General features: G+C 37.3%; 2 protein-coding genes and 1 long non-coding RNA gene across 3 annotated transcripts; 1 reads left to right on the forward strand and 2 right to left on the reverse strand.

Annotated features, from left to right (window-relative positions):
* Positions 1 to 425: 425 nt before the first annotated feature.
* On the reverse strand, positions 426 to 16242 carry LOC122645202 (MDIS1-interacting receptor like kinase 2-like). The gene is made up of 3 exons (XM_043838533.1): positions 15541 to 16242; positions 1354 to 2142; positions 426 to 802 (listed from the first exon to the last, which is right to left on the reverse strand). The coding sequence occupies exons 1-3, from the start codon at positions 16157 to 16159 to the stop codon at positions 426 to 428; spliced, it is 1785 nt and encodes a 594-aa protein (XP_043694468.1). The 5' UTR covers positions 16160 to 16242.
* On the forward strand, positions 3398 to 15301 carry LOC122646029. Its single transcript, XR_006330552.1, has 3 exons — positions 3398 to 3408; positions 4871 to 4873; positions 15166 to 15301. It is a non-coding gene; the product is annotated as an uncharacterized LOC122646029 (long non-coding RNA).
* Positions 16243 to 16306: 64 nt separating the features above from the next.
* Positions 16307 to 17518, reverse strand: LOC122645203 (probable leucine-rich repeat receptor-like protein kinase At1g35710). Its single transcript, XM_043838534.1, has one exon. It carries the CDS (start codon positions 17516 to 17518, stop codon positions 16307 to 16309), a length of 1212 nt encoding a protein of 403 aa, XP_043694469.1.
* Between the last annotated feature and the right edge of the window lie 8172 nt (positions 17519 to 25690).

Here is a 25690-nt window from a genome sequence, read left to right on the forward strand (position 1 = left end):
AAAAGCAAAATTAGTCATTGCATTTTCCACTTTCTCTCAATCCAAATTGAGGAAATGGTAAAGAAGATTTGCTCTCCCTGCCAATTGGCAACTCCCAAAGTCCAATACCAAATGGAGAAACAAAAAGACTTCAATGGTATGAATAAATATTACATGAAGAGAGAAAAAGAAAGAAATGAATGGATACATATAAAGGACACATTGGAAAGAGATTGCAATTGTCTTATCAATAGTATGTAAAATTACAACGAAAACAACAAGAACTTAAATCCACTTAGCATGTAACTGCATCTTCAAAAAAAAAATGTTAACATTATTAGATAAAAAAAGAAAGAAACATAGTTGGGATTATATTTGATATATTAATCACGTATTGGATTTCTCTACCAAAACAGACGACCTTGCATCTACCCGAGTACTCTTCCTCAATGCAAGAATTCTCCTAATGTGACTGTATGGAATTCATCAATAGAAAACGGCTTGTGAGATGATAAGTCCTGAGAAACATGTTCCATGGTTGGCCGAGATTGGGGATTAACATTCATGCATGTAAATGCAATTTTTACAATTGAAACCAATGCTCCATAAACTTCAGTTGTGGGAGGAGGGAGTCGTTGGTCTAAAATATCTTTCAACATCATGGTCTGCACAACTGATGATGATGATGCTAACGATGACGACGATGGTAGTGATAAAGATGAAAGGAGCTCACCAGGGTGCCTTCCCATTAATGTTTCTATTGTTACCACACCAAAGCTATACACATCACACTTTTCTGTCACCCTCATTGTATAAGCAAATTCTGCAAAAAAATAAAGTTATTAAATCTTGTGGATGTTTCTTAAACACTATATTTGAATTGTAAAATACATTTTGTAGAGTAAAATTAGTTGTTGATTACTTGGACAAAATTATTGAACTGTGATCACATTTGTTAGACTTGTAATACATTGGTGAACCTTTCGAAGTTAAGCTATAGAAATTATGAGATTATAACACTCAAAAATTTATAAAAATTGTATTATAATATATCAATGCTAAATTTTTTCTATAGAAGAATGTGTACAAAAAAAAACATATAAAATATAGCAATGCTAAAATTTCTCTATAGAAATATTTGTACAAAACAAAATTCAGATAAATAATAAAAATTTGTTTTTATAAAATGTATTAAAACATATCAATGTTAAATTTCTCTCTAAAAGTAATGCACACAAAAATATTAAAATATAAGTAATTATGATAACCTTCATAAAGAAAACCAATGAATAAAACTATAATAGTATTAATCAACTTGTCATTATTGAGACAGACAATATTTTGTGTCGTAAGTAAAAGAAAGAAATGCATTACCTGGAGCAAGATAGCCATAAGTGCCTGCAAGAGAAGTCCAATTACTTGTATCAGGCATTAGAAGCCTTGCAACGCCAAAGTCTGACACATGAGCCTCATACTCTGAATCCAACAAAATATTGTTACCTGATATATCTCTGTGAATAAGTGGTGGTGAACAATCATGGTGCATGTAAGATAGCGCATTGGCCACACCTTTAATTACACTTATTCTCCTGATCCAATCCAAATCTGTTGCCCTCTCTACATCTCCTAGGATTTTCGCCAAACTTCCCCTTTCCAAATACTCATAAACCAGAAATGAGTGCCACACATGTGAGCAAAAACCATAAAATTTCACAATGTTTCGATGTCGTATTTCAGTCAATGCATGGATCTCATTTGTAAAATGTTTTTTATTGACCATTTCAGCATCTTCTTGTAATGGATGAAGCTTCTTCACAGCTACCACTTGACCAGTTGATAAAGTTGCTTTGTAAACACTTCCATATGCTCCCTTCCCAATGCAATGCTTGTCATCAAAGTTTTCAGTGGCCTCAATGATATTTTCATGCACAATTCTACCATCATACCTACATATGGCGAATAGATCTCCTTGATCAATTCTTTCCGTTTGTCCCATTTCTATCTTCTTCTTCTTTGCTTTTCTTTGAAAAACAAAAGCAATTCCTATAACTATGGATAGTAGAAACATTGCACTCAAAATAGGAAGTAAGATATAAATGATGAGCATGTGTTTCTTTCCAGTATTCCTCTTTTCTATCATTGAGGAATTGCAAGAGGGCAAACCTTTTGCAGCACTGCCACACAATGCTTTATTGTGTGTGAAAGCCTCTCTAGGAGCATCTTCGAAGGCTTTGATTTTGGGAATCGGACCTTCCAACTCATTGTATGATATGTCAATGGATGTCAAACTCAACATTTTTTCCAATGATGAGGGAATGAAACCAGAGAGCACATTGTGTGAGAGATTTAAAATTTCCAAACTATGCAATTGCCCAATCTCTGATGGTATCTTACCCATGAGTTGATTATGACTAAGATCCATTAGAAGTTGAAGTGAAATCAGGTTACCCATTCGTTTTGGAATGCTTCCATTAAATCTGTTCTTACCCAAGTGTAGGTAAATCATTTTGAAGCAATCCCCTAGCTGCTCTGGAATAGGTCCAGTTAGATTGTTGACTGATAGGTCAAGTTCTCTTAAGTTAGAAAACTTTCCAATTTCCGATGGCAACCTACCTGAAAGCTGATTATGGCTCAAATTCAGGCTTGACAAAGCCTTCATTTTCCCTAATTCCTTGGGAATCTCTCCAATTAAATGGTTGGAAGAAAGGTCAAGTCGTTGTAGTCGAGATGAATTCCCTGCAAGCTCTGGAGGTATCCTACCAGTAATCTCATTGTTTGACATCCGTAGGCTTGTGAGATTTGGGCAATTTCCCCAATTTGATGAAATCTCACCAAATAATTTGTTATTGCTCATATCGATGTAATTCAAATGAGCATATGAACCAAAAACTTCTGATATATTTCCCTTCAGTTGGTTGTTGTCTAGTCGGACTCTCAATAAGCTTGTGCAATTTCTCAAGCCTTTTGAGATGAGACCCGTGAAACTATTGTGATCTACAGAGAAATATGAAAGTGATCCACCAACGCATAATTGCTGTGCTAAATTTCCAGATAAATTGTTGTCATACAAGGACAATATCTCCAACTTGGACAAGTTTCCAAAAGTGAGTGGAATCGAACCTGTCAGGAGATTAGTAGCCAGTCCTAAGACTACAAGGGATGCCAAGTTTCCCATCTCTGAAGGAATAGGACCAGAAAGATTATTCCGAAACAGATACAATGTGGTCAGTTTGGTTAGGTTCCCAAACGTGGAGGGGATGGATCCTGTGAGAAGATTATTAGATAGTTTTAATTTTACAAGGGATGCCAAGTTTCCTATTTCTAGTGGAAGAGGACCAGAAAGTTTATTCTGAAACAGATACAATTTATATAGTTTGGATAAGCTCCCAATCGTGGAGGGGATGGATCCTGTCAGGTGATTGTTAGACAGTTTTAAATCTACCAAGGATGCCAAGTTTCCCATCTCTGAAGGAATAGGACCAGAAAGATTATTCCGAAACAGATACAATGTGGTCAGTTTGGTTAGGTTCCCAAACGTGGAGGGGATGGATCCTGTGAGAAGATTATTAGATAGTTTTAATTTTACAAGGGATGCCAAGTTTCCTATTTCTAGTGGAAGAGGACCAGAAAGTTTATTCTGAAACAGATACAATTTATATAGTTTGGATAAGTTCCCAATCGTGGAGGGGATGGATCCTGTCAGGTGATTGTTAGACAGTTTTAAATCTACCAAGGATGCCAAGTTTCCTATTTCTAAAGGAATTGGACCAGAAAGATTATTCCGATACAGATACAACATGGTCAGCTTGGTTAAGTTCCCAAACATGGAGGGGATGGATCCTGTTAGAGAATTACGGTACATATACATCCCAGTCAGATTTTTCAAGTTTCCTATTTCTAAAGGAATAGAACCAGAAAGTGCATTATCATTGAGGTCTAAAAGAGTAAGATTGTACAAATCACCCAAAGATGCAGGGATTGAACCACTAAGATTGTTGTAAGACAGATCTAGGAATCTAAGTTTGGAAAGGCTACTTATCTGAAATGGAATGGTGCCAACGAGAGTAAAGTTGATGAGTCGAAGATGAACAAGGTCAGGGAAAGAAGTGAAGTTGAAGCTTTTGAGCGTACCTTGCAAACCCATATCCGATAACTGTATGTGGGAGACACTGCCGAGCTGATTGCAAACAATACCAACCCAATTAATGCAAGGTCCGTGGGAATGGGAATGGTTAGAAGAAGAAGAAGAAGAGGAATTGGTGAGTGTCCAAGAAGGCAGAATTAGAAGATGATCATCAAAGTGGGAGGTTTGGTTGTGGAGGCGGAGGAGGCTTAGGCTGGCTTTCCACTTCAACAGAGCATCTGCTTGTTGTTCAGATGCAAAGGCATATGCAGTAGTAATAGTAGTAGAAGTCCTCGAAAGGGAAAAAACTGGGAGCAAAGAGACAAGTAAGAAGAAAGCAAAGATGAGCGAGAGGGAGAAGGAAAGGATTCTCATGATGAAGGCAACGGGAGAAGAGCAGCAAGTCATGCAATGGTTTGTATTCTATTGTTGGGTTGTTGTGAGCAAAAGAAAGGGGGTTGTTAAGGATATTTATAATAAAAGTCAGCAGAGGGTAGAGACAGGCCCACTAAGTATACTCCTCGTACTCACCCTCCTCTTATCATTCTACATTAAAGAGGACATTCAGACCTCATGCACCCATCATTGTCAAAGACTATAAGAACGACTTAAATCAAAGCATTTCTTTGAAGAGAGCAAATAGATTTTTCCACTATATATATTTTTTGTGGTAAATAATATTGCGTATGGAATACCAAACTGTTATACTTGGTTCAACATGGTTCTCTCTAATTGCATCATTGATGTAAATTTGTGTGACCGGTCAAGTTGGTTTGTGTGACTGGTCTTTCACGTCTTTTAATTTTTTTTCTTGGTAGAATGTTCTCTTACTTCATTTTTCTTCTTTACCGAGGAGGACCCATGCGGTGTACTTACAAAAAGTTGGTTTAACAAATTGACACTGCTCTCTCATGTCCATAGTTGAAAAATCGGGTTTTGACTAGGGCGAGTCGCTCGAGTCGAGTCAAAATTTGGAAGACCTGCCCAAGAGTTGTGTAGACTAGGCTAAGGTAAAAAATGATGAGACTGGGTCATAAATAGTCCGAGTCAAATAAGACTTGGTATTTTTTACCCGAGTCATGACAAAATCGACGAGTTCAATCATTTTTAAAAAAATTATAAAACTAGTTCACTTAGAAACGGAGTTAACTAAATAATAAATCTATAATCTAAAACAATAAGAAAGCCTCAACTCCTCGACTCCCTTCTCTTGTTCAATGGTATAAACTCAAAATACATTGATATGTGATTACTTGATTTTTTTTTTCTATATTTTTCTGTATTTTTATGATTTTTACTAATTTATAAATATTTATTGCATTATAAAATTAAAAAATGTGACTCATCTTGACCGGGTTTGACAAGGCCAAGTCACTAGGTTTTTCTAAAAGACGAGTCAAGTCAGAAAACCTGGTTTTCCAACAAAAACCCTAGGATGGTGGGTGAATCATCCCCTTTTGTTTTTCTAATATGTTTCCCTTTGGACCCAATGCTATAGTTTTGTTTTCAAATTTTTTTTTTTAGGGGGTAATGGGAGCTTTGATTTCTACTCCTACAATTAAGGTGCACTTTCATTGGATTTCACCATTTTTAAAACAGTTAAATGAGGTTGGGGCAATTTTGGTTTTGAACGTCTTGACCAGACATACTTTGCCAGCAACGTAATATACATGATGTGTTAAAGATGTTGATCTTTATGAACTTCAACCTGAGTCAGTCAAAGTCAGTCAACTCGGTTTGTATGACTCTCCCTCTCTCTCAATTTTGGTCTTGAGAGTCTTGACCAGGCATATTTTTATTGTTTCTCTCACTCTTGTTTTGACCGAGTTTCCTTCCACCCACGGTGAATGGGATCCCATTCATCACAAGACGATAGAGGGCGGTAATAGGAATGCAGTGGGTATTTTGGAACATACTAAAATCCTAGGAGGGGTTTGTGAACCCTAGGATGATGGGTGAACCATCTTCTTTTTTTGTAAATACGTTTCTATTGTTTTCTATTCTAACAATTAAGATGTACTTCCCTTTGGACTCAATGCCATAGTTTCATTTTCATTGTTTTTATTTGGAGGGGGTAATAAGAGTTTTGATTTCTACTCCTACAATTAAGGTGCACTTTCATTGGATTTCACGGTTTTTAAAATGGTTAAATGAGGTTGGAAAATTTTGGAAGTTTGCATTTATTTTATTATTGCCTGACATGGGTATTAACCAACTTTGGGGAGTAAGTAAATGTTTTAAAAATAGAAAGTAGTGGATGTAAAAAAAATTTGAAACGTACTTGTCATTTCCGTTCTTATCTAATAGATCTAAGAAATTTTCCTTATATTATCTTATATGAAGTTTTTATGAAGGGCACTACGGTCACTTTGTGCAACCCTATGTCTTGGTGTACGAACCGTGAGCTGCACATAACCAGATAGCATTTTTTTTCTCTTATTATATATTTAAAAAAGATAAGAATGGTGTGCGTAGCCATAGAGAGTAATACGGAGAAACTGGGATTGGTGTGTGGTTTGTGTGATTACACTTTCATCAAAAAAAAAAAAAAATACAGAGAAACCTTATAAAAATGACTGATGTCGAATGAAAGACCATGGATCAGAAAGCCATTGGATTTATCAGTCAATTTTTTAATGATACCGTTTTTCATCACATAATCCTAGAGACATCGGCTCATTCATTGTGGAAGAAATTAAAATCACTATACGAAAAGAAGACTATCGCACGACAACAAACTTTCTTGATCCGTAAACTTGTGAACTCAAAGTACAGAGAATGAAACTCAGTTGCAGAACATTTGAACTTATTTTCATCCTATTATTTTCAACATAGTAAATTTATCAGCAACTTTGGAACGGCATAACTTTGTGAACGTTGATCCATTCGCGCAACCCCGATGAGTAGAAATTAGGAAAATCTTAATTGAGAAAATTAAATATTTCAAATAAGCAATAACGTTATGAATTATCATCCCCACCCCTTGAGATATGCACATATATTAATGCAACCCCACTAAGTATCCAAATATCAAACTGAACCTAAAATCTAATAGAGTTAACTGTGTAAAATGCAAATGACTAAAATACCCTTTATAATAAAACATTAAATTGACAACTATCACCCTCGTTTTCAAATAACGCACCATTCAATGGCAGAGTAGAACCCCTCTCACCTCCATGGCTCCGGATTCCTCCTCCATTTCAGAATCCTAAATTCTAACACAGAGCAGAGAAAAAAAAATCAAATCTGAAAGTGACTTTTTTATCTGTTTCCTTTTGCGCTATGGAGTCAATTGAGTGAAAAACATGGTTTGGGTTTGGCCGTTTGAGATTTTAATTAAAGAAGAGAAAAAGAGGTCAAGGTCGCCAAGGCGGTCCGGTATCGTTAAGTGCTATAGAGTGCTGCGTGTATGTGTTGCACCTACAATTCTGACACCCTCCAATTCCTTACAATCCCTCACATCGGAGTAAAATGATCACTTACCCACTACCTTGGGAAACATGTCCAAACAGTGGGTAAGTGGTCATTTCAACTCCCATGTGAGGAATTGTAGGGGGATTGGAGGGTGTCAGAATTGTATGAGATAAAAATTCTGCAACAACACATTGTGTCTATTGATTGGTGAATGGAGTCATTATTAATGGACCCTTCAACTTTTGTGACTTCCAATGAAGAGACCAACGATTACCCAAAAAAAATAAGAGAAGAACAGAGAGGGGTAGAATGGTCACTGCACCCTCTCTTGTTAGAGGCATATTTGAAAACTGGGCGGAGTAGGAAATTAGAGGGGATAAAGATCAGGGTGGGTATTAGGTATGCTCACTCACCCTCCTTTTTATATCATTCTACATTTGTCCTGTTCACAGCATCATCACCAAATTAACAAAAAAAATAATAATTTCTCTTTCAAGTATTTGATTGATTATTGCTTCTTTAGTTTTTTTTTTTTGGGGTAAAAATTGGTTCTCTAGTTCATTCACGCGTTTATGAGACCCTAATAAAGCATTAAAGACGACACGCAGGCATTGTGGAATGGAATTCCAAACTGCTTTTTGTTTTGGTAAGGAATTCCAAACTGTTATACTTGGTTCCACATGATTCTCTCTGAATCATGGATCGAAAACTTGATCGAAACCTGTTGAAATCGTCGAGTTGTCTCGATTTCAATAGGTTCCGAGACAAAATCATGTTAGAATTTTAAAAATCCTCAAATTTGATCGGGTTTCGCTAGTTTTGGCCGGGTTTCAATTGAAACAATGGTTTTGGTAATGCCATTTGGGGTTTAAAATCCTCAAATTTGCTGAGATTTGAGGTTTCGATCAACCTTCCATATGCGATTCAATATCCAAGACCCTGATCTAAAACCCTCTTTTATTTTGAGAGTGCATTCAAGTCTCGGACCTACAACTAAACCCAGATCAGAGACTACCGTTAGGCCATGTTTCAGAAATTCATTACTTGGTTCTGGTGGCAGATTCAGGTGACTGTTGAGTGGGTTTAACAGGTTAGCAGGTAAGGAATCCTCCCCTGAAGTTTGAGTTCAAATCGATCTTGCATGAGGGAGCTTTGGTGCTCGAACAATCTTCTCCCTGCTGGTTCTACCCTCTACATTTTTTCCAAGGTTAAAGACAAAGTGCCTTCCCTATTCTACGATTTTTTTTATGCTTTCAATTTAACTATCCCTCCTTTTCCAAATAATTACATCTTGCCATTAAGATTTTTTCCATTTCAAGTTTACCCTTTTCACTAGGTACGTTATAAACTTTTTTTTTTTTTTTTTTTTTTTTTCAGAGTGCCAACAAATTACGAATCTACCATTCACTTATGAACTTAAAGTTATTTACAAATTTACCATCCTCCTTTAGACATTGAATTATTTACTATTCTACCACTAGAACTTGGATTTGAGTGTTTCTTTGCTTTGGTGGATCCACAAGCAACCCAATAAAGGTTATTCTAACCTGGGTCTGCATTAAAAAGCAATACCTGTAGGAGAAATAGCATCATAGGAAACAAACTTGGCTATAGGATTAGTACAAGCTCTCTTTCTCTTTCGAATGACAATGGAAAGATTTAACTTTTAGGGAAGAGAAGGGGTGTTACCAATTAATCCCATAACATATCATGGGATACGTACATTGTCCAGTCTGAGGAACGGCTTCGCAATCTTCAGTGGTAAGTTGCTCGTGGATTAGACCCACCAAGAAACTTTGCATGGAATTGAAAAGGGACAGCTTAATATTTTATTTGGATAATATGTATTATTTAGGGTTCAAGTACTAAGTATTTATTATATCACTTTAGTGTTTGTATCAGCACGTACATTAGTAAACTTGGATAAATAACCACAAGTACTATTTTGAATGATGTTTTGGTGAAATTGAAGCTTGGATTGTGTTTAAATTATCAAAAATAGGTGGCTTGCAAAAAATCAAACCTAAAAAAGCTATTTTGGAGGGTCAAAAATCATGGTTTCCCCATCAATGGGAAAAAAATCTTTGGTTACGATCGAGCTATGATTGAAACAGAGACGAACTCAATTTCTAACTGGTCGAAACCCGAGTTTTAGAACCTCGCTCTGAATGCATTATTGATGTAAATCAATACACTCATTGAATCCCAATCCCAATCCTAATCCTAATTAGACTTAGGATTTCGATAAACCTGCTTAATTCACTATTCTCGAGAAAGAAAGTTGTTTGTTTGGGAGTATAGGTCCCACACTAACACACTCTCTCTCTCCTCTCCCCTCCCCATAAAATGATCATTCTACCACTAGAAATTAAACCAAATGGGGATATTGAATATTGATTGGCTCTCGTGGCTCTCGTGCAGGTGTAGAAATCACAGTCTAATTTCTAATGGAAATATTGTCCTGAGTAACAGTCCCACACAAAGAATAATAATTGGAGAAAATTAAGGTGCAAAATATTGTGGGCCAGAGACACTTGACTATGAGCAACGTAAGGGTGTTTTTTCTCCAACAGATGGAATCTTTTTTTATTTTTTTGGTTTTTTACAAATGCCCCTTTCAAAATGCTCATTTATCTAAATGCACCCTTACAATTTTATAATTTACATATACCCCTTACATTCAAAACAATGTAGTACTTTGGTCCATTCCGTTAGTTTAGGAGGTTACACATTAGTTTCAGAGAATCAAATGATCAAAATGCCCTTATGACAAAAACCCACCAAAATTAAAGAATAAAATGATCAAATTGCCTCATCTTGCCTCATCTCCTCATCTTCCCCAAAACTGAAAATCAAACCCTAAATCATCTTGGGAAGATGAAGATGAACCCTAAAATCAATGAATCTGTCCTGACTCTTGCCATGTTAATCTGTAAGAGGGGATTTTTTATTTTAGGGTTCATACTAAAATCAGGGCTAAAATGTATATCTGGATTTCAACAGGTACATTTATGGTGCAATATAACCGATGAAGAGAGAAACCTCCTCATTCCTCATTAATCAAATAAGTAAAAAATTCCCCAGTTACGCTCAATTAGCAAACCCAAACCCTTCTCTCTCACTCTTAATTCCTAAAAAAACAAAAGAAAAAGACTTCAGAAGATTATAGAAGTATGTGAGATTCATCCAGTGGTTTTAGGGAAGGAACCCATTAAGTTGGGCACATTAGAACTTATTTAGAAGAGGACGAACAAGATGTCCTCTCTCTCTTACTCACTCACTTAAGTCATTAAACACAAAAGGGTTTGGTTTCCTAATAAGAATCTTGATGATGTGTATTCAGCTCCACCAAATCCAAGTGTTGCAATGGAGCAGGGCACCATACCCAATGATTTAAAAATCAGATCGGATCGGCCTGATTGGAATCGACTGAGGCCATTCCTGATTCCGATTGATCGCAGGGACCAGGTAAGATCATCTCATTGTGCGGTTTCCACTGCCACCTCTGATTTGGGATAATAACCTGATCAAACAAGAACCCTGCATTTCCGGACGATTTGGGACAAATCCCAATTGAAATGCTTGTCCGTAACATTAAAGGCTGATTGTAGAATGGTTCTTGCCATGTTGATATGTAAGAGTGGATTTTTTATCTAACATGGCAAGAGTTAGGATAGATTAATTGATTTTAGGGTTCATCTTTTCCAAATGGTTTAGGGTTTCATTTTCAGGTTCAAACCCTAAACGATTTGGGGAAGATGAGGGCAATTTGATTACTTTACTCTTTAATTTTGATGGGTTTTTGTCACAAGGGTACTTTGATCATTAGATTCCTTGAAATTAATGTTTGCCATATGCATTCATTATCCAACCATACACAATCAACCCATTACACATGCCTTAATCTTATGTAAAATTTCACTAATATACATCCCCTAACAATAATATAGAAGCATGTTATACATCTTTGAACCCAAATATATGACATAATCAGAATTTATTTAAGCCCATATTAGTGCTTTAAAGCACAAACTATAAATCCAGATTAAGTCTTAATTTAGGGCCCATATAGTAAGCCCACAGAAATTACTCATTAGCCCATACTCATACAAACACTTAATAATGGGCCAAAACAGAGAGCAAGTGTAATGTAAATTAGGGAGAGGGATAGGCACACCGCCCACATGCAGTAAACTAGTGGGCGGCACCAACAGCGGTGGGGGATGGGGCATCATACAAGAGGGGAAGAGGTCATTTCAAAGGAGACAAGAGAGAGAAAGACAGTGGGTGATAGCTTAATGTACACCATTGGTATGCCAGCCTTTTCCCTATAGGCTCCGTTTGTTTTGGCGTAAAATTTTACATGAAAAATTTTTCACTTCAAAAAATTTTAAATGTTTAAAAGTGTTCCAATATTTGTTTTTTGATGGAGTGTTAAGCATGTTAAGCAGTTCAGAGAATTCCCGGGAGGAGGGAGAGGCTCTCTACATGCGGGCGCGAGCCCCGGTTTTATCGTTCTGGTTCAGTTAGTTGTTCCTACGTTACTCCCCATCCTTCCCTCAGCTGTGCTTTGGAGAAAGAGAAACAACTACAACAACAGAGGCTTTTTTTCAAGTAAATAGTTTGGATTCGCTTTCGCTTCTGGGCAAGCGTAGTGGTCAAAGTCGATCAAGTCAGTGCTTTCCTTGATTGCATATAGATATGGTCGATAGTTGCATAAAATTTTCCATGTAAAATTTAACACTGAAACAAATGGAACCATAAGGAACGGGTGGGTGGGTGGGTGAGTGGGTGGGGGGGGGGGGGAGGCCACGGTAGGGTGAAATGATCGCCCCGCCCAGCCCCCATGAAAGGCGGAAATCCGGCCCCCTAGATGCCAGTGCACTCTCATTGGCTGCTCTGTATGCGTGTTCCCTGTGCTCCCCCATTATAATATTAAAATTCTCTCCTCTATCTCAGATTATTGTGCATTCATGGTTTTATTAATTTTATTTGATATTCCAAAATCAATAACAATTTTTCTTATTCAATTTTATTTGATATTCCGAAATCAGTAACAATCTTCTTATTCAAGAATTTTTATTTTCTCCTGATCACTTGTAATTTCTCTACATTTTGAATTTTTCAATCCCTTTTTTGAATCTCAGCCAACCATCTTCCATTTACATTTGTGATGGTAGGTTATGTAATCTCATTTTATCAAAACCAGATTGAGGGAAACATAACCCATAGATTTATATCCCTTTTATGCTCTTGGTGAACGGTGGTCAGCCCCCATATGCTTCTCATGGAAAATTATCGCCCCCAGTATTGGGGGCACTGCTGTGTGCATCGTACGGCGTAGCAGCACCCATGTGTGCATAGTGGGCCCCACCATGCATACATGGGCGCTGCTGCGACGCACGATGCGCACAGCAGCACCCCCAGTACTGGGGGTGATATAGATCCGCTTCTCATACATATTTAACCATGATATCGGATCGATCGAATCCGTTAACTTGTATTGGTATTGGTAGAGACCGATTCCGATTTCTTAAGTTAAATAAGGTTAATACAAGTGATCGATTCCATTAATTATTATAAGCAAATTTGATGACTAGTTCTTTTTGAAGCAGCTGGTATATAGTTTAAGGGAGAGTACTATTCCCTACGATGCTAGTGTGGGGAGAAATCGGCACACCATACCAATGATAATGTGACTAACGGTATGAGAATAATAAAGACTTTAGGTAAGAGGGAAAAAGAAAATCAGTCATTGTATTTTCCACTTTCACTCAATCCAAATTGAGGAGATAGTAAAGAAGATTTGCCCTCCCTACAAATTGGCAATACCCAAAGTCCAATACCAAATGGAGAAACAAAAAGACTTCAATGATATGAATAAACATTACATGAAGAAAATAAATTAAGAAAAAAATGAATGGATATAAAGGACATATTGGAAAGAGATTGCAACTGTCTTATCTATAGTATGTAAAATTACAATGAAAACAACAAGAACTTAAATCCAATTAGAACGTATAGAACATAACTTCATCTTGAAAAAAAAATGTAAAGATTATTAGATAAAAAAAGAAAGAAAGAAACCGAATCCGAGCTAATGAAAAACCGTGAAAACCCAAACTGGCACAAAGTCGCAACCCATCTAAAAGGGCTCTCATTTCATCCACCGAGTACTCTTCCTCCATGCAAGAAAGAAAGAAACATAATTGGTATTATATTTGATATATTAATCACATATTGGATTTCTCTACCAAAGCAAATGAGCTTGCATCTACCCGAGTACTCTTCCTTCATGCAAGAATTCTCCTAATGTGACTGTATGAAATTCATCAATAGAAAATGGCTTGTGAGATGATAACTCCTGAGAAACATGTTTCATGGTTGGCCGAGATTGGGGATTAACATTCAAGCATATAAATGCCATTTTTACAACTGAAACCAACGCTCCATAAACTTCAGTTGCCGGAGGAGGAAGCCGTTGGTCTAAAACATCTTTCAACATCATGGTCTGCACAACTGATGATGATGATGATGCCGATGACGATGATGCTAGTGACAAAGATGAAAGGAGCTCACCTGGGTGCCTTCCCATTAATATTTCTATTGTTACCACACCAAAGCTATACACATCACACTTTTCTGTCACCCTCATTGTATAAGCAAATTCTGCAAAAAAATGAAGTTAGTAAATCTTGTGGATGTTTCTTAAACACTATATTTGAATTGTAAAATAAATTTTCGGAGAGTAAATTAGATGTTGATTACTTGGAAAAAATTATTGAACTATAGTCACATTTGTTAGATTTGTAATACATCGGTGAACCCATTGAAATTAAGGTGCAGAAATTATGAGATTATAAAATTCAGAAGTTGTATTATCATAAATCATTGCGAAATTTTTTCAATAAAAGAATGTGTACGGGGAAAAAAAGTATGACAATATATCAATGCTAAAATTTCTCTATAGAAATATTTGTACAAAAAAAATTCAGATAAATAATAAAAATTTGTTTAAAAAAAATGTATTATAACATATCAATGTTAAATTTCTCTATAAAAATAATGCACAAAGAAAAAAATTAAAATAAAAGTCTTATTTTTGCATAATCGATTAAATTATGATAACCTTACTAAAGAGAACCAAGGAATACAACTATAACACTATTAATTAAGTTGATATTACTGAGATATACAATATTTTGTATTGTAACTAAAAGAAAGAAATGCATTACCTGGAGCAAGATAGCCATAAGTGCCTGCAAGAGAAGTCCAATTACTTGAATCCGGCATTAGAAGCCTTGCAATGCCAAAGTCTGACACACGAGCCTCATACTCTAAATCCAACAAAATATTGCTACCTGATATATCTCTATGAATAATTGGTGGTGAACAATCATGGTGCATGTAAGATAGCGCATTGGCCACACCTTTAATTACACTTATTCTCTTGATCCAATCCAACTCTGTTGCCCTCTCCACATCTCCTAGGATTTTCGCCAAACTTCCCCTCACCAAATACTCATAAACCAAAAATGAGTGTTGCGCATGTGAACAGAAACCATAAAATTTCACAATGTTTCGGTGTCGTATTTCAGTCAATGCACGGATCTCATTTGTAAAATGTGTTTTGTTGGCCATTTCAGCATCTTCTTGTAATGGATGAAGCTTCTTCACAGCTACCACTTGACCAGTTGATAAAGTTGCTTTGTAAACACTTCCATATCCTCCCTTCCCAATGCAATGCTTTTCATCAAAGTTTTCAGTGGCTTCAATGATATTTTCATGCACAACTCTACCATCATAGCTACATACGGCGAATAGATCTCTCTGACTAGTTCTTTCCGCCTGTCCCATTTCTATCTTTTTCGTTGCCTTTCCTGAAAAAATAAAAGCAATTCCTATAACTATGAATAGTAGAAGCATTGCACTCAAAATAGGAAGTACGATATAAATGATGAGCGTGTGTCTCTTTTTAGCATTCCTCTTTTCTATCGTTGAGGAATTGCAAGAGGGCAAACCTTTTGAAGCATTGCCACACAATGCTTTATTTTTTGTGAAAGCCTCTCGAGGAGCATCTTCGAAGGCTTTAATTTTTGGAATCGGCCCTTCTAACTCATTGTATGATATGTCAATGAGTGTCAAACTCAACATTTCTTCCAATGACGAGGGAATGAAACCAGAGAGCATATTATGTGAGAGATTTAAAGTTTCCAGAACATGCAATTGCCCAATCTCTGATGGTATCTCTCCCAAGAGTTGATTATGACTAAGATCCATTAGAAGTTGTAGTGAAATCAGGTTACCCATTTGTTTTGGAATGCTTCCATTAAATCTGTTCTTACCCAAGTTTAGGTAGATCATTTTGAAGCAATCCCCTAGCTGATCCGGAATAGGTCCAGTTAGATTGTTGGCCGACAGGTCAAGAACTCCTAAGTTCGACAACTTTCCAATTTCTGATGGCAACATACCTGAAAGCTGGTTATGGCTCAAATTCAGGCTTGACAAAGCCTTCATTTTCCATAATTCCTTTGGAATTTCTCCAATTAAACGGTTGGAAGAAAAGTCAAGTCGTTGTAGTATAGATGACTTCCATGCAAGCTCAGGAGGTATCCTACCGGTAATCTCATTGTTCGACATCTGTAGGATTGTAAGATTTGGGCATTTTCCCCAATTTGATGAAATCTCACCATAGAACTTGTTTTTGCTCAGATCGATGTAATACAAATATTGTGGACAGGAACCAAAAACTTCTGATATATTTTCCTGCAGTTGATTGTTGTCTAGTCAGACTCTCAGTAAGCTTGTGCAATTTATCAAGCCTTTCGAGATGGGACCCGTTAAACTATTGTCAGATGCAGAGAAATAGGAAAGTGATCCACCAACACATAATTGTTGCGGTAAATTGCCGATTAAATTGTTGCCACTAAATTGTAGGGTAACTAAAGATTTCAGATTTCCTATAAATGCAGGGATGATGCCAGATAGTTGATTATCAAACAAGTACAATTGCTTCAACTTGGAAAAGTTTCCAAAACTATGTGGAATCGAACCTATCAGAAGATTTATAGACAGATCTAATTTGGTTAATTTGGTAAAGTTCCCAAAAGTGGAGGGGATGGATCCTGTCAGGAGATTTTCAGACATATCTAACTCTATAAGGGATGCCAAGTTTCCTCTCTCTAAAGGAATAGCACCGGAAAGACTATTCTTATACAGATATAAGGTTGTCAGCTTGGTTAAGTTGCCAATCATGGAGGGGATGGATCCTGTCAGAAGATTTTCCCAATCTACTAGGGGTGCCAAGTTTCCCACCATCTCTAAAGGAATAGGACCAGAAAGACTATTCTTATACAGAGATAAGTATGTCAGCTTGGTTAAGTTCCCAAAAGTGGAGCGGATGGATCCTGTCAGGAGATTTTCAGACATATCTAACTCTACAAGGGATGCCAAGTTTCCTATTTCTAAAGGAATAGGACCGGAAAGATTATTCTTATACAGATATGAGGTTGTCAGCTTTGTTAAATTCCCAAACGTGAAGGGGATGGATCCTGTTAGAGAATTTTTGTACATATATAGCACACTCAGATTTTTCAAACCTCCTATTTCTAAAGGAATAGAACCAGAAAGTGCATTAACTTGGAGTCCTAAATAGGTAAGATTGTACAAATCACCCAAAGATGCAGGGATTGAACCACTGAGGTTGTTGTAACTCACATCTAGTTCTATAAGATAACTTATCTTTCCTATACCCGATGGTGTGGAGCCACTGAGATGATTAACACCAAGATACAAGAATTGAAGACTTGTTACCATAGTGATCTCTGATGGAATTTCACCGTTGAGTTGATTGTAAGACAAAGCTAGGAATCTAAGTTTGGAAAGGCTACTTATCTGAGATGGAATGGTCCCAAAGATAGTAAAGTTGGTGAATCGAAGATGAACAAGGTCGGGGAAAGAAGTGAAGTTGAAGCTTTTGAGTGTACCTTGCAAACCCATATCCAGTAGCTGTATGTGGGAGATACTGCCGAGCTGATTGCAAACAATACCAACCCAATTAATGCAAGGTCCGTGGGAATGGGAATGGTTAGAAGAAGAAGAAGAAGAGGAATTGGTGAGTGCCCAAGAAGGCAGAATTAGAAGATGATCAGCAGAGTGGGAGGTTTGGTTGTGGAGGAGGCTTAGGCTGGCTTTCCACTTCAATAGAGCATCTGCTTGTTGTTCAACAGTAGTAGTACTACTGATGGTAGAAGAAGCAAAGGCATATGTAATCCTCAGAAGGGATGAAATAGGGAGCAACGAGACAAGTAAGAAGAAAACAAAAAAGATGAGTGAGAGGGAGAAAGAAAGGGTTCTCATGATAAAGGCAACGGGAGAAGAGCAGTAAGTCAAGCAATGCAACAGTTTCTATTGTTGTGTGGTTGTGAGCAAATGAAAGGGGTGGTTAGGGATATTTATAATAAGAAAGACCCATTCACCCTCCTTTTATCATTCCACATTTGCCCTTTTCACAGCATCACCGCCAAATTAATATAAAAAAAAAAAAAAGAAAAACGAATTGTTCTCTTTTATTTATTTGATTGATTATTGCTTCTTAGTTCATTCATGCATTTATGAGACCCTAATAAAGCATTAAAGGGGACATTCAGGCACTGTGGAATGAAATTCCAAACTGTTATATTTGGTTCCACATGGTTGCTTCTCTTTGAATGCATTAGTGATGTAAATTAATAACCTTTGAATTCCAATTCAAATCCCAATCCTAACCAGACTTTGGATTTTGATAAACCTACTTAATTAAATCATTATTCTCATGTGGAAGAAAGTTGTCTGTCTGTCCAGGAGTATAGCTCCCGCACTAACACTCTATCTCTCTCCTCCTCCTCCCCGTAAAATGACCATTCTACCCCTTAGAAATTGAACCAAATAGGGGTATTGATTGGCTCTCGTGCAAGTGTAGAAATCTCCCTCTAATTTCTTACGGAATCATTAACCTGAATAACAGCCCTTCAAAAATAATAATAAAGAGGGAAAATTAACATGCAGAATATTGTGGGCCGGAGACACTTGACTATGAGCAAGGTAAGGGTGTTTTTTGTGGGATGGGATACATAAAAAGTTTTTGGGAAGCAGTTTTCTATACACATGACTTATATCCTATTTTTTTAATTTTGATGGAAGAGTTTTCAATAAATTTTCTTCCATTACTCTTAGAATATCCACTCATTGGGGGATGACATATGACCAAGAAACTACAGCTCCACGTGTATAATTAAGGAAACTTAAGTAATTAAATATGAATATTAATTTCTTGTTTTGATGGTTATTTCTTTTCTTGCTAACTGTGAGGTCGGTTATAGGAGAGAAGAGGGTCGCCGCACTGAGAGAAAGAGTGAGAATCAATCGGGTTGGGTGGGGTTTAGGTTAGGGGTGAGTGGGTGAATCTACTGGACTCAACCTTTACCGTTTGATTAAAACCTGCTTGTTGGCACCCTGACCTACACTTGTGGATTGTGCACTTGAGACAATAAAAATCCGTGGTTATAGATATTTATAATAAAAGGCAAAGAGAAAAGAAAGACCCACTAATTATTTCTTGATTACAAATAGACATTTTTTTATTACAAATAGACATTTTTTGACTGACTCCATTAATTCATGTCAATGTTGCATCGGAATTAACGGTACCCATTTCATACTTCAACAATTCAACGGAAAATAATCCTCTCTAATTTCTAAATGTGTGCAGTGCGGCAGTGCTAGATGGAGATATCGACACCTGGCAGTTCGGACTTCGAACATCTAATGGTGGATGTCAATGAGCTCAAACCGTTGGATGTCCGAACTGTCAGGTGTCAACAACTCCACCTAGCACTATCGCACTGCACACTTTTAGGAATTGGAGAAGATTAAAATCCCAGTTCAACCTCACAATCAGTTAGTCAGTCATATCAATCAAGCACAAATAACTATAAATTATGGGTTAAAACAGAGAGTGCTTAAAAAATTGAGCCAATGAAGCGAAAGTGGGATTGTCATCCTCTCAAGTGCGGCACGACACTTAAGAATTCAACTGTAAAAATATGGGCAATGACATCTTTTTATCTTTTAAGTGTTGGGTGGACGGTTGAATTCTTTTAAAGGTCTTTTTTGTATCATTTATCATTTTCATTTTTTTATGTGTTTGGTATTATTTTGAAACTTATTTTAATTTAAAATAAATAAAAAAAACTAAAAATTATAATAAACTCAAGAGTCTGTATTATGGGCAAAAACGTTTTTGTGTCATTTTTTCACTGACTTTAAGTAGCCCGTGTTCTAAAATTGCAATTTCGGGGCTAAAATAATAAAATTATTTTATTTTATAAAACCCCTGCTTCCATCACTTACTTCTCTCAATCTCTCACCCTCATCCGCCACTCTCTATCTCTCTTGTTCCCTCATCTCGTGGCCGGAGTGAGCCACTACCCACTGTATCTTCAGATCTTCTGGTGCTTACGGAGAGTGACAGTCACCGGTAGATTTCGATACCAGTGAGTTTGGACTATTTGGATCCTCGTTTCCTCCATCTTTTAGGATTCCACTCCATTCAATTTATTAAAAAACACACAAAAATTTTAAAAAAAATCCTGAACAAGGAACAATCCGGCCAAGCAATTGGATTTTAACAAAACGCACGTCGGGTTTGGGTTGGACATTCTTCTGCACTACCTAGATTCCTCTCTCTTTTTTAGGTGATAAACAAATAGGGATAGTGTTTTCTGTCCAAGAATGTGCATCCTACGTGATGCGTCATAGAATCACACACCATTCAGAGCGTGACACGTGGATGGACCGAGGGCCGAGCCGAACCAAAGGGTGCGGCACCAAACCGCTCACCGAGGGAGAAGGATGGTTACCCTAATTATCGACAAGGCCGAGCACTATGACCGAGCATTAAGTTCATCGAACACCGATCCGAGCCCGCTCTGATCGGCCATACGGTCAATCATCGTCGAGGGCGAGCGCTGGGCCGAGCACTTACGTGGTTAGGGGCCAACCAAGCTGAGCAAAACGCTTGTGGTGCAGCTCACTTGTCACCTATGCTGAGCACAAAGCCGAGTGCCAAAGGCACGATCGTCCGAGGCCGTGGCCTCTCCAGAAACAGTAACCACGGCTCACCTGGGATCACGGAGCCACATCAGCACGCCCCGACAATCACGAGATACGAATCGCGGTTCCAAAATCAATAACAATCTTCTTATTCAAGAATTTTAATTTTCTCCTTAACACTTGTAATTTCTCTACAATTTGAACCATGCTATCCCTTTTTTGAATCTAAACCAACCATCTTCCATTTACATTTGTGATGGTAGGTTATGTAATCCCGACCATTTTCTCAAAACCAGATAGAAGGAAACAACCCATAGATTCTTTATGAATTTAAGAATCTACCTCGGTGTCCAGTTGCAACTGAACACCCCTAATACAATAAAAGTGGGCTTATATCAATGCTCTACAATTTAAGCATAATAAGACATGCAAATTCCCCCAATTATATTACAACCATTCACATAGAGTCACCTAGTCTACGAAATACAATTTGTGGGAAATGCTAAAATAAAGTCATTTAATGCTAACAAAAATGACAACTACGGGAGTAAGTCATATGATGGGAGGTCTCCAATCAGGAATGCTTCCTCCTTCTCCTTTTCTTCTTCCCTCTCTTTTCTTCCCCAACTTTGCACAATCAATCCTCACACTCCTCGATCACAATTTTAGCATTTACACGATCTTGAAGGCTTCAAGAATAATATCTCTTTCGCATTTTGGGAAAGTAACCTTGCGGTGGACTAACTTTCTAATTTGATCTGTGAGTCTACTAGTAATATTTTCTTTCTTACAGGTCAAAGTATTCATAGGGAACTTATTCGGAAGGATAGAGTTGGTCTCCCAAATTTTAGATTTTAATATTTGATGTGTGTTAGAAAGGTTTCTCATTTTGGGTTTGAGGTAAGGCGGGTTAAGTCCCACCAATGTATTATCTGTTTCAATCATTTTTTAATAATAATTTAGGGACTCACCTGGGTCCCAAATAATATTCAAATTACAAAAAAAAAAAGGTGTGTGGACATATCAAACTTAAAAGGAACAAGTTATGCCCATTTGAAGTTCCTGGGACATTTAAAAGTGAACTGCGATGCAGCCCTCCCAGTTAACAGTTCAAAAGGTGGGCTTGGAGTGGTTTTCAGAGACCATAATGGCATGCAAGGTAGATGTGTTTCTATCCCCGACAGTTTTGGAACAGCATCGCAGGGCGAACTATTGGCAATCCGTTTCGCTCTTAAATTGGCTTTGGAATCAGGCTTCACACAAATCCAACTAGAATCTGATTGCAAGGAGGCAGTGGACTTCATTCATGATCAGGATCGACCCCCCCCCTACCTATTCTGCTGTGGTGCTGGCTGATATCAGAAGACTTGCCAACTGCTTCTCCTCTTCTATCTCCTTTTTTTATATCCCACGAGCATTCAGTGTTGTAGCTGATGCCCTGGCAAGAAAGGCCCTGTTTGTTGTGTGTATGACAGATTGGCCACTTTCCACTCGGTGGCTTCATGACCTATGTGCTCAGGAAGCCACTACTTGTACGCACCGCACCCCCTAGCTCAATAAATTTCCCCTTTACCAAAAAAACAAAAAAGAAGTTCCTGAGATATTTCGGTCATTTTCCAACGTGAAATTGATCTCTCATAACATTCCCCGTGTAACAAGTTGGGTGGCTTAGATATAAGTCGTCCGAATAAAATGCAAAATGGTGCGTGGCTGTTGGATGCTCAGATGAGTATCTTTTGTGTCACCGAAAACGGGTTCATAAATTCTGGTACAATAAAATGGAATTTGTGGGTTTTCTTCGATGTACCAGAGCAACACCGTAGTAGGAGACTACGGGGTCTACGGGTCGGCATGGCTGACAATCGTCAGATCTTAATCTAAATCGTACGTGGATTTAGGTATGTTGGATCTATGTTAGTCCGTCAGCGTTGAGTGGGGATGACATGGGCCACTTAAAAGGAATCTTCTTGCCGCCAGCCGCGCCATTCATATAGCCGTATAACAAAAAAATATCTTTAGTGAAAGAGACTTCTCAATTACAGTAGAATCAGTATTTGTGATTCACGAAGTCATGCACGATTTGCAATATCGCCATTCTGGGCGTTGTTTTTCTAACATGGTCGGAGAACCTAATTAACCTTTAATACCTAGTAATTGATGATGAATTATGGAATAGCCATAGATCAGCAGGAATTGGGAGATTAACTTGTCTCAAAGCCTTACCTCATTATGTTGTGAGCCAAGCTGAAAATAACAAGATAGGAGAGTTGAAGAAGTTGTGCTTTTACTGCAGGGGTTCATTCTGCAATGTCAACCCCACGATATAAATATATAAATATATATAAGACTCAAATCTTGGTATGTTAAAGACGTTGATCTTTATGAACTTAATCTCACTCGGTCAACGTCATTCAACTCGGTTTGTTTGACTCTACCTAACTCTCAATTTTGGTCTTGAGAGTCTTGATCGGGCATATCTTTATTGTTTCTCTCACTCTTTTGTTTATCGAGTTTCTTTCCATCCATGGTGAATGGGATCCTATTCAACACAGGACGGTAGAGGGCGAAAATAGATCAGCGGAGGGTATTTTGGAACATATCAAAACCCTAGGATGGTAGGTGAATTATCCTTTTCTTTTTCTTTTTTTTTTGATTTTGTAATACATTTCTATTGTTTTCTATTCTAGCAATTAAGGTGTACTTTCCTTTGGACTCAATGCTATAGTTTTGTTTTCATATGTTTTGGAGGAGTAATAGGAGTTTTGATTTCTACTCCTACAATTAAGATGCACTTTCATCGGATTTCACGGTTTTTAAAATAATTAAATGAGGTTGGGGCAATTTTGGGAGTTAGCTTTTATTTTATTTTTGCCTGGCATGAGTATTAACCAACTTTGGGGATGAGTAAATCTTTTTAAAATAGAAAGTAGTGGATGTAAAAGAAATTTGAAACCTACTTATCTTGTAATTTTCGTTCTTATCTAATAGATCTTAGAAATTTTCCCTATATTATCTTATATGGAGTTTTTATGAGGGCACTACGGTCACTTTGTGCAACCCTATGTCTTGATGTAGGAACTGTGAGCTGCACATAACCAGGTAGCATTTTTTTCCTCTTATTATATATTTAAAAAAGATAAGAATGGTGTGCGTAGCCGTAGAGAGTAATACGGAGAAACCTAAAAAAGATGACTGATGTCGAATGGAAAACCATGGATCTGAAAGCCATTGGGTTTATCAATCAATTTTTGAATGATATCATTTTTCGTCACATAACCCTAGAGACATCGGCCCATTCATTGTGGAAGAAATTAAAATGACTGTACAAAAAGAAGACTATCAACAACAAAACTTTCTTGATCCGTAACTTGTGAACCTAAAGTACCGAGAATGAAACTCAGTTGCAGAACATTTGAATTTATTTTAATTCTATTATATTAAACATAGCAAATTCATCAGCAACTTTGGGACGGCATAACTTTGTGATCATTGATATGTTCTAGCAGCTTGATGAATACAAATAAAGAAAATCTTAATTGAAAAAATCAATTATTTCAAATAAGTAATAACGTTATGAATTATCATCGCCACCCCCTGAGTATCCAAATATCAAACTGAACCCAATATCTAACAGGGTTAACTGTGTGAAATACAAATGATTAAAATACCCTCTACTTTTCAAATAACGCACCATTCAATGCCATGGGTATAGACTGTCCCATGACATGTACACTCACTAGGTTGTATTGCATGTAACTCCCACCGTGAGCTGGAACCTCTCTCACCTCCATGGCTTCAGATTCCTCCTCCATTTCAGAATCCTAAATTCTAACACAGAGCAGAGAATCTAGATTTACAGAATAAAGAACAAAACAAAAAAACAAAAAAAAAATAAAAATAAAAAATTTCTTACGACTGTTGGTAGAAGTGCTGCGCGTCTGTGTTGTTGTGTCTGTTGATTGCTGAATGGAGTCATTATTAATGGACCCTTCAACCTTTGTGACTTTCAATGAAGAGACGAACACGAACAATTATCCAAAAAAAATAAGAGAAAAACAGAGAGGGGTCACCTACTCACCCCAACCCATTTTCTGTCTGTGTCTGAATTGGTAGTGTGGTCATTGTGCCCTCTCTTGTTAAAGGTATACTGGGAACTAGACGGGACAGGGAATTGGAGGGGATAGATCAGGGTGGATATTGGATATGCTCACTCACCCTCCTTTTATATCTTTCCACATTTGCCCTGTTCACAGCATCACTAGCAAATTAACAAAAAAAAAAAAAAATGTTCTCTTTCAATTATTTGATTGATTATTGCTTCCTTAGCTCATTCATGCGTTTAATACAGTCTTTCTTTTCTAATCTCCTCCGATCCCACCTCATCCACAACTTTAGAGGTCATTGTGAACCGTCTACCTGGATTCTCTCAACCTTCCTTCCTGGTTTAACACATTCAAAGGTCAAATATAATTTGTGATCAATTCAGAACATTGGGATTTATGAAAATCATTAGAAAACAGCACAGAAAAAATCAAAACCTTTTACTTATTTCGCAAAAAGAAAGATATATCAAGTAGAATTAAAAGGAACTTAATATGCTTTGATTCATTCTGGTAAATGAGTTTCACAATAGATGAACCAACATTCATTTACTTATTCTTTCCAAGGCTTCCTACTCCAGCGAAGTTGGAATGAGGAGTTGTATCTATATGGTTATGGTTATTGGTGAAAACATGATTAAAGTGAAGGTGACTGGACCTTTTCTTTTCTGGGCTGCAACTCTTGGGGTCAATGTTAAACCAAGGGTTGCACTCCCTCTTTGATCAGCCATCGATCCAACGGTCGGATCGATCCTAAGCACCTTTTGATCAAAGCGCCACATTGCGCCTCACGCACGCGCATGCACACGCGTACGCGCTCGGACTGTTACCGTCCTCGCTCGCTAGTGTACCGTACAATCTTTTCTAGCATTACATGTGATAATAATAACTACTAACTACTAATACATATAAACCCAATGAGCTTTCCTTTCATAGCCGATGTGAGACTAAAAGTCCACATCAATATTTTGAAAAATTC

The sequence above is a fragment of the Telopea speciosissima genome, chromosome 11 (genome assembly GCF_018873765.1).
Source record: "Telopea speciosissima isolate NSW1024214 ecotype Mountain lineage chromosome 11, Tspe_v1, whole genome shotgun sequence".
NCBI classification, from domain to species: domain Eukaryota; kingdom Viridiplantae; phylum Streptophyta; class Magnoliopsida; order Proteales; family Proteaceae; genus Telopea; species Telopea speciosissima.